General features: G+C 34.8%; 1 protein-coding gene across 1 annotated transcript; it reads left to right on the top strand.

The window, feature by feature from the left end:
* Positions 1-1073: 1073 nt before the first annotated feature.
* LOC134282917 (nacrein-like protein) lies at positions 1074-8736 on the top strand. Its single transcript, XM_062765347.1, has 8 exons — positions 1074-1364; positions 1849-2010; positions 4942-5105; positions 5240-5332; positions 6040-6096; positions 6178-6337; positions 6627-6787; positions 8569-8736. The coding sequence occupies exons 1-8, from the start codon at positions 1205-1207 to the stop codon at positions 8725-8727; spliced, it is 1116 nt and encodes a 371-aa protein (XP_062621331.1). The 5' UTR covers positions 1074-1204; the 3' UTR covers positions 8728-8736.
* The last annotated feature ends 900 nt before the right edge of the window (positions 8737-9636 follow it).

The raw sequence follows: 9636 nt of genomic DNA, 5'->3' as shown, positions 1-9636 counted from the left end.
TTTATTAAAAATCTGTTAAGTGAAACGTTTTTAAAGTTTTTAAAAATTTGCAGTTCCGAAATGCATGCATGCATGCAGCATTAACGCAATGAGCATTTTTTTTTACATTATAAAAAATCTTGTGTATTGCAAACATTAACTTTAAAGTTATTTAATACTCAAAATCTACTACTCAGTTATATAACTCGTGAATACAAAACTTGAGTAAACCCATTGCTTTCTTAAGAAGAAATTAATTATCCTATACGTTTATGTGCTAATTTAGATGCACATGAAATATATAGAAATGACAAACGGTATTCTATCTTAAAAGTCCATTTAACAATACAAAAGAGCAGAGCAAACATGGACCTGTATAGAACATCAGAGGTTGGATCAGGTGCCATTGAGAAGTGAGAATCCCCTGCCAACCGGTCAAACTCTTATAATACAATATTTAGTGTCATGTATGAGCGTTAAAAAGGGAGAGAAAATAAATAGCATGTACTAGACATTTCAAAGATGCCCAGAACTATACGTGAAATCAATGTGTTATGTGTCATTATAGAACGCAGAAATGAACTGACTGAAGCTACTTTGAGACTTGTCTTACACATATATAAATCTTAGTGCTCATCTTTTTTTCTTTTTTGTAATTGCAATTCTTGAAGCAAAAATTAGATGAACATATTATTAAATACACAGACATTCTATGATCTAAGTATTGATCACCAGATAAGAATACAAAGGAGTTAGGGCGGGTGTGACCAGGCGATAGGGGATGCTTATTCCTCCTATGTACCTGATTCCATCTCTATTTTCTCTAGGTGTGTTTGTCACGTTGTTGTTTCATATATTGTTTCGAGGATTTACATTTGAGATTGATCAGTGTCTTTTTTTTTTCATTACGAAGTTCCCTTCCTTAACATATTAACATTGATTTATAAGCAAGAGGTTACAATCCTGAAACATGACTGATACAACATGAAAGCTTCATCATAAAAGGAAAGCGGTTTGTATAATCCTTCAGTCATATAAAGCATGAAGAAACAAGTGTTTTGTACAACATGTGTTTATGCAGATTTTTCTATATTTTCCTTTCCTGGGCTGATCAGCACACATGAATGTAACATGTGTCGTAAGTCAATTCCAAGCTGGTAGTGTCCATTGCCTCTAGTCTTCTAGTAAGGCCATTGCAAGATAAATTGTTCTTACTAATGTTGGAATGGTGATTTTCTGCTGGTTAGTTTGTCGTCTGCTGTTGCCTCTTTGGTCGTCTGCCTCCGCGACCTCTTTGAACTCCAGAGACAGACAAGCCTTCGGTCTCTGTTTTGAGGAGGATTGTAAATCAGCTCACTTCAGCTACAATCGCTTTGGATGCCATGGTAAAGATTTTTTATGAAGTTCGAATTAAGTATATCCGCATTTCGATCACCAAAGATCTTTTACTCTTAAAAAATTATTTTTCAATAATTAAGTGTCCAAAAAAGGTTTTTGTGCAAAGAATTTCATTTTATACATATATCTTACTGTGAATAGAGGTTCATGGGTTCGTAGAAATGGTCTTGTAAAAAGTAAACATTTGAAAACAGTAATTTCAGAAAAGTTAAATTTCTCTCGAGCTTCTCTTAGATAACAATGTTCCACTATGTCTTTCAGTTACTGAATTGCACCAACTCAAGCTTAGACAATTAACTATGAGCTGTACTCACTTAGAACTAAGAAAGACAGTTTTTAATAAATGCACGCCATTCTTATAGTTCTGAAGCTGGTATAAACTATGTGTGAATACAAGCCAAAATGTATGAAGTATACACAATATTTGATTCTTCCCGAACAAAATCGAGATTTATTTCTCAAACTTTTCAGGGCCTTCACAGTGGCATCTGGTGACGTCATGTTGGCATGAATGTAATGGACAATTTCAATCGCCAATCAACATTAAAACCCAAAACACAATAAACTGGCCGCATATTTCCTTACATTTTGTGAATCTGTGTACTAGAGTACCTGGGAAGATACGAAACAATGGTAGGGAAAAATATTTAAAAGTATACAGGTGTAGGGTATTCATTTTCAAAATGTATTTTCTATGGAACGCCATGGTTGCCTTATGTTAGATGATTTTATTATATGCTGTGGGTCTATTATTATATGCTGTGGTTCTATAATTATATGCTGTGGGTTTGTAATTATATGCTGTGATTCTATAATTATATGCTCTGGGTCTATTATTATATGCTGTGGAATTATTATTATATGCTGTGGGTCTATTATTATATGCTGTGGATCTATTATTATATGCTGTGGTTTCGTTATTATATGCTGTGGTTTCATTATTATATGCTGTGGATTTATAATTATATGCTGTGGATCTATTATATGCTATGGTTTCATAATTATACGCTGTGGGTTCATAATTATCTGCTGTGGGTGTATATTATATATTCTGTCGGTTTACTAGAAACCAGCTATTTGAATCCGGACTTCTCGTTTTTGGAGTTTACTTGCTCAAAATGGCGGCTACTGCAACAGGGCTTACCGTAATAGGAATGAGAGTACCAAATTTCCGGATGTGCACATGGCTTTAGTTGTGGTACCACAAATAAAGCCATCTGCTCATCCGGGGATTTCGTATTCTCATTGCTAACGCTCTCAAGCGCTAGCAACTACGCTAGCCCAAATTCCTTGAATACGCATGTTCGTCGTGTATTCTGGGAAATTTGTGAAAACAACCATAATTGTCATACTTCAAATCTCCCCCTTTTTTCTGAAGGAAAAGCCCGAGTCATTATCTGATTCTTCTAAACAAAGACAAGGGAGGTTTTTTTTGCTAGCGCTCGGCTTCACGGTCGGGCATTCTGGGAAAACTTCACACGGTCTAGCTGTCTGTGAAAACGACCATAGATAGACTGTACTATAACAATTTCGTTGTGTCATTAAGTAAACTGTTCTTTTCTGTTTGATTCTGAAGTTGTTTTATTTACAGTGTAGCTTACACTTTAGTGTAAACTACACAAGAAAAAAAATTAAAGTCATATTATGCAAAGATTCTAGACATCTACCTTCCTGGATAATGCCGTCAACCTCATAAAAAATCTCTTTTTTTTTCTTTTCAAAGTTTATTGAATTGGCAAGACACAATAAGCGATTGATACAATGCACTTCCACACTAATATAATTTTAATTCTATAAAATACACTTCACAAAAGATTATAACTCTAACTATCAGACTTCATACTCATTAAACATTAAAGACTTCAGCAAAATAAATTAGTTGACCACGAATTTCCTTTCTGTATTTAAAATTGCTACGGCGCTAGCTTTTTTTTAAAAAGATAAACTTGTTCCTATTACGGTTAGGCCCGTTGCAGTTGCCGCCATTTTTGAACAAGTAAACTCCAAAAACGAGAAGTCCGGATTCAAATAGCTGGTTTCTAATAAACCGACAGAATATATAACAATACCCCCACAGCATATAATTATGAACCCACAGCATATAATAATGAAACCACAGCATATAATAAAAGAATCACAGCATATAATTATGAACCCACAGCATATAATTATGAAACCACAGCATATAATAGATCCACAGCATATGATTATAAATCCACAGCATATAATATTGAAACCACAGCATATAATAATAGATCCACAGCATATAATTATGAACCCACAGCATATAATAATGAAACCACAGCATATAATAAAAGAACCACAACATATAATTATGAACCCACAGCATATAATTATGAAACCACAGCATATAATAATGAAACCACAGCATATAATACTGAAACTACAGCGTATAATAATGAAACCACGGCATATGATTATGAACCCACATCATATAATAATGAAACCACAGCATATAATAATAGATCCACAGCATATAAATATGAACTTACAGCATATAATAATGAACCCACAGCATATAATAACTAAACCACAGCATATAATAATAGATCCACAAGTTGTATAATCATGTGATGTGGGTCTATTATTATATGTTGTGGACCACAACATATAATAATAGACCCACAGCATATAATTATAAACCCACAGCATATAATAATAGATCCACAGCATATAATAATAGACGCACAGCATATAATTATAAAACCACAGCATATAATAAAAGAACCACAGCATATAATTATAGACCCACAGCATATAATTACAAACCCACAGCATATAATTATAGAACCACAGCATATAATAAAATCATCTAACATAAGGCAGCCATGGCGTTCCAAAATTTTCTCAAAGAATTTATTTAATGTCACGTTAAATAATATTGAGATAAGGACACTTAAAAATCCATTGAAACAAAACAACTCGGGGATAGGACAAACAAATAACTCTAAAACATCAGAGGTGGGATCAGATGCCGTGGAGAAGTATAAGTAAGCATCTCCTTGTTGTGTGCTCGTTGTCATGAAAGGGCAAATGAAACACTGGTACAACAATTATGTATGAAAACATCAGTCAGAATTCCTCTTAATCATAGACGTTTTTGCTGACAAGATCATACTGTATCGACCATAGAACTTGCAAAATGATGACTTCTGATAATTTATGTTGCTTCATCTCCTTGTACGTTAATCTGTTAATAGCTTGCCTCATATAAGAAATTGTTTTATAAACTTCGCACGCAGAGCAAGGTTTTGCATATCAAATGAAATAGGTTATATTGCTGCATAAGCAAGCTAGGAGGTTGACGATTAAAAAGTGTAAGTATTCACGTTTATATTACACTAATATTCTTTTTATGAAATGTGCTTATATGAAACAGATGTGTCAGACTATATACGTAGTAATGAACATGAATATTGAACATTGAAAAATTATCGACATATATAGGTACCCGATCCCGTTTTGGATTTTCCAGGGCTACTTAATATATGGATGTTTATAACAAGATGGCGAATCCACGTAACAGTTTAAGCTTTTTTTAAGGTCACTCCCCCCACTTCAGCACAGAATCACGTACTATTTTCCTCACAAACGTACCACAACGAGGGTCAGACAAGTATGTATTTGAGGAAATTCATTTTCACATCGGTACTGAAGAGAAACGGGGATCAGAACACTCTATTGATGGAGATTTCTATCCAATGGAGGTATACAATGCATTGAACAAATACATGTATGGTTGAAAAAATATGTTTTCTTTGATGTTACATGAAAAAGTGAACAGGATCAAAGCGGTGCATCTTTATTATTTTTTACATTTGAATTTTTCTTTTCATTCCAGGCTCACATCGTCTTCTTCAATGATAAATACAAAAATGTAGGCGACGCTAAGGACATGGAAGACGGACTGGTCGTCATTGGTATAATGGTCGAGGTAAATCTCTCATTGTGTTCTACTTTAGTTTATAGGTCAAAGAAATCAGTGCGAATACCATGCTTTTCATTTATATTTATTTTTAAAAATTCCTGCTTTTTAAAAGATATGGAGATAACGAACAGTATTCAAGTCTCAAAGTTCATAAAACAATACAAAATTGGAGCAGAGCAAACACGGATCTTCAAAACATCAGAGGTTGGATCAGGTGCTACGGATGAGTGAGCATCCCCTGCCGCCAGTCACACCCGCAGTGTGCGCCTTCTCATGATCGGGTAATAACGAAAAAAAAATGCCGACAATTCATTTTGTAAAGAATGGCCCAACAATAAGTATGAAAAACGTCAGTACGTTTGACTTAATGATAAATTGTATTTGCTGACAAGGTCATTGTATTGACCATTGAACTTACGAAATAATGACTATTTTTAACATTTTAAAGTTGAGCACAACAGAAAGCTTCCGTCAATTGAAACGCTAGTTGCAACATGGAACTACTCTATGTTAATACACCGATAAAAACTAGGATGTTAACTGGGGATGATTACGCTCCCTAGGAACCTGAATCCACCACTGGGATTTCCAGGGTTCCGTGTTTATGCCCTGCCTACAGCTTCCTCCTTCATTACCCGGTAATATTTAAGAGTTCTGATTATTAGTCGGAAAGAATGCAAAATAACTGAACTAGTTTGAGATTTTATTTATAGATTGATGATGACGAAATTAAAGAAAGTACAATGTTAAGTGAAGACCAAATCACTGAGGTAAGTACTGGGTCAATACATCAGAAATTGGTGATTAAAATGAGAGATTCGAATGATTTACTTAAATTCTGGCAATTGTAGAATAGGTTGGATTTTAATAAGACCTGTCCGTGTGTTGAGAAGAGTGACGAGTGCTACAGGAGGTACTGTTTCTGCCGACTTAAGAAGGCCGAGTTGATGAGTACATTGATGGAGAAGTATTTCTACACTGTCCGTCAGTACGTCCCACCCAAAAATCAGAGTAATGTACCGCCTCATGCCGCATATTCATCTCCTTGTTTTCTTTTATGTTATCTTCAGTACAATAAAATATCTCGGATTGAAAAGCTTTACACCGACATTAAAAACAAAGAATCCACGACGTCTGTAATTCTTAAACCATTTAAGAACATAATGGTGCTTTTTGTCAAAATAATTTATATTCCATGATTATCTGCTGTAGAATAAGTCATTTAAGTGCTTTAATATTCAAACAAACTTTCAAGTCATTTCATAGTACACCAAACATTATCCATGTGTCACTTTTGTAGCTAACCGTGAGTACATTTATCTGACTGAGTACATTTCACCTCTGGACGTGCTGCCATATGATTGGAGCTTCTACATGTATCAGGGCTCCCTCACCACGCCCCCCTGTAGCCATGACACTCAGTGGATCGTCATGCGCTGTCCAATCCGGATCTCCAGAGAGGTGCGTTTAAATTTTGGGATTTCAAACATATAATGGATATTCTGAAGTATTTTGGAATGGCACAAATAGAGATAACGAACAGTACTCATGATCAAAATTCCATAAAACGAGACAAAATAGGAGTAATTACGTTTTATAATAAACATGATGACTTCAACTTTTTCATCGTCAACCTCCCTTACCACCTGCGTATTGGGTTTATAGCTCTCAGTTGACTCAATACGCAAAGTCATGCACTACATTCGAACAATGCAAAGGGACGGATAATAAACAGTGATCAATCTTCGAAAGAAATCGCAATCTATCTTAAACTGTGATTACGGCAAAAAGCACAGTGTCTAGAAATTCGGAAATAAGCAAACAAGGGCATCTTAAAGAACGGCCGACAGAGGAAACTCTCTCCTCCATCACACTTTATCTCACCCCCAATATTTAGATAGGGTCATGTTCGCTCTACTCCAAAATTGCAGTGTCTCAGTGGACTTTAAAGTTAAATTACTGTTAAGATTTAGTTTTTAGTTGGAGCTTATCGAATATACAAGTAGCCGGTAAATCGGAAAATGAAACAGATACGGCAGACAGTATATTTTTATTTCAAGCTCACTGTGATATCGAGTCTCGAGTGTCCAGCTGAAACCCACAGCAAATGGTTTTCTTCTCTTGCAGAAATTTTCGACAAAATTCTGCTTCATTGGAAAACAAAATTAAGTCATCTCGTTTGTAATACGATTTATCTGCTGACTGGCTTTTCTCGTCTATTGTCAGTAAATATCCAAACGAATGGACAGAAATTAGACTGGTTTGTCATCATTTTTATCAACTAAACTAATGCTAAGTAGTAACCCATTTTAGTTTTAACACATTTGATCGTAGTCGATATACTCAATTGTCATTTACTGATCCAAATAACTATTTCAGGCTTTTGAGATGTATAGATTGGCTGTCTTTTACTGATCCAAATAACTATTTCAGGCCTTTGAGATGTATAAATTGGTTGTCTTTTACTGATCCAAATAACTATTTCAGGCCTTTGAGATGTATAGATTGGTTGTCTTTTACTAATCCACTATTTCAGGCCTTTGAGATGTATAGATTGGTTGTCTTTTACTAATCCACTATTTCAGGCCTTTGAGATGTATAGATTGGTTGTCTTTTACTAATCCACTATTTCAGGCCTTTGAGATGTATAGATTGGTTGTCTTTTACTAATCCACTATTTCAGGCCTTTCAGATGTATAGATTGGTTGTCTTTTACTAATCCACTATTTCAGGCCTTTGAGATGTATAGATTGGTTGTCTTTTACTAATCCACTATTTCAGGCTTTTGAGATGTATAGACTGGTTGTCTTTTACTAATCCACTATTTCAGGCCTTTGAGATGTATAGATTGGTTGTCTTTTACTAATCCACTATTTCAGGCCTTTGAGATGTATAGATTGGTTGTCTTTTACTGATCCAAATAACTATTTCAGGCCTTTGAGATGTATAGATTGGTTGTCTTTTACTAATCCACTATTTCAGGCCTTTGAGATGTATAGACTGGTTGTCTTTTACTAATCCACTATTTCAGGCCTTTGAGATGTATAGATTGGTTGTCTTTTACTGATCCAAATAACTATTTCAGGCCTTTGAGATGTATAGATTGGTTGTCTTTTACTAATCCACTATTTCAGGCCTTTGAGATGTATAGATTGGTTGTCTTTTACTGATACAAATAACTATTTCAGGCTTTTGAGATGTATAGATTGGTTGTCTTTTAATGATACAAATAACTATTTCAGGCTTTTGAGATGTATAGACTGGTTCAGGACGTACATAACGTACCACTTGTTCAGAATGGACTTCGACGCCCAACACAGAAGAACCGGGCACCTGTTTACAGAAACTTTCACTGGTCAGATCTAGGACAAGAGACGCAATACTGCCCGGATGAGGAATGAAACAGTACTGTCATACATTGCATCACTCAAAGATACTGAATAAAAATTAAATTTTGATGATTCTTTTTTTAATTGGGGTTTGTCTGCATTTAGAAATTAGCATGTCTTTCCTTGACTGACATCTTTCAGACTAATAATTGGTTTTAAACAAAATTTGACGACGGAATCTTCCGTACACCTTAATAGACGTAGGGCTCAGGGTGGGTGTGACCGACCAAGAGAGGATGCTCACTCGTCCTAGTCACCTGATTCTCCTTCTGGAGACTAGTGGGTCTCGTGTTTTATACCTTGTTCAAAGATTTATAATATTTGTCTGGCATCTTAAGTTCTCTCACTGTTCATTATCTTAACTTTTTTTAAGATTAAATCAATATAGGGAATCCAACATGTTATTTAATTTTGATCGATGGGAAGTAAAGTTTCTTTAAATCAATTCCTATCAGTAAGCACCTACGGTAATCCTTTCATAGGTATACTAAAGAAGAAGGTATGGTTTCCATACCAATTTTGCCCTGTGATTTTCTAAACAATAAAACTGGTGTAAAAGTTGAAAACTCATGCTTTTTAAATAATTGAAATTCAATGCAGAAAAATCATACAAGTCATTTTTCTCAAATGTGTTTTTAAATGCTAATTATGACGTCATAAACATGTGCATTTTCCCGTAATTTCTTAAAAAGTTGCAGAAGACACCAATTTTCAATGGAATTTTCTTTCAGATAACATTGTCCACAGGCATCGCCCACAAAGATTTTGAGATATGTGATTTGTTATTGAATTTTGCACAAAATATCAAAAAAAATAACGTGGGCGACGGCTGTGGACACTGTTTCTAAAGGAAAATCACCCTTAAAATGTGCCATTTTGATGCTTTTTCTGTTGAAAATAGAGAAATGCTTCACATTAATG

Source organism: Saccostrea cucullata, unplaced genomic scaffold (assembly GCF_032062105.1).
Source record: "Saccostrea cucullata isolate Sc308-1 unplaced genomic scaffold, CSIRO_AGI_Scuc_v1 ctg15088, whole genome shotgun sequence".
NCBI lineage: Eukaryota > Metazoa > Mollusca > Bivalvia > Ostreida > Ostreidae > Saccostrea > Saccostrea cuccullata.
Note: the sequence above shows the minus strand (reverse complement) of the source record. Positions and strands in the feature narration are given on the sequence as shown.

What these genes read in the sequence shown, in the direction of transcription:
- LOC134282917 (XM_062765347.1), top strand. Translation starts at nt 1,205, where the DNA reads ATGGTGATTTTCTGCTGGTTAGTTTGTCGTCTGCTGTTGCCTCTTTGG. An exon ending in CAATCGCTTTGGATGCCATG is followed by an intron (nt 1,365 to 1,848) that starts GTAAAGATTTTT and finishes CAAACTTTTCAG; the next exon opens with GGCCTTCACAGTGGCATCTG. An exon ending in GAGATTTCTATCCAATGGAG is followed by an intron (nt 5,106 to 5,239) that starts GTATACAATGCA and finishes TTTTCATTCCAG; the next exon opens with GCTCACATCGTCTTCTTCAA.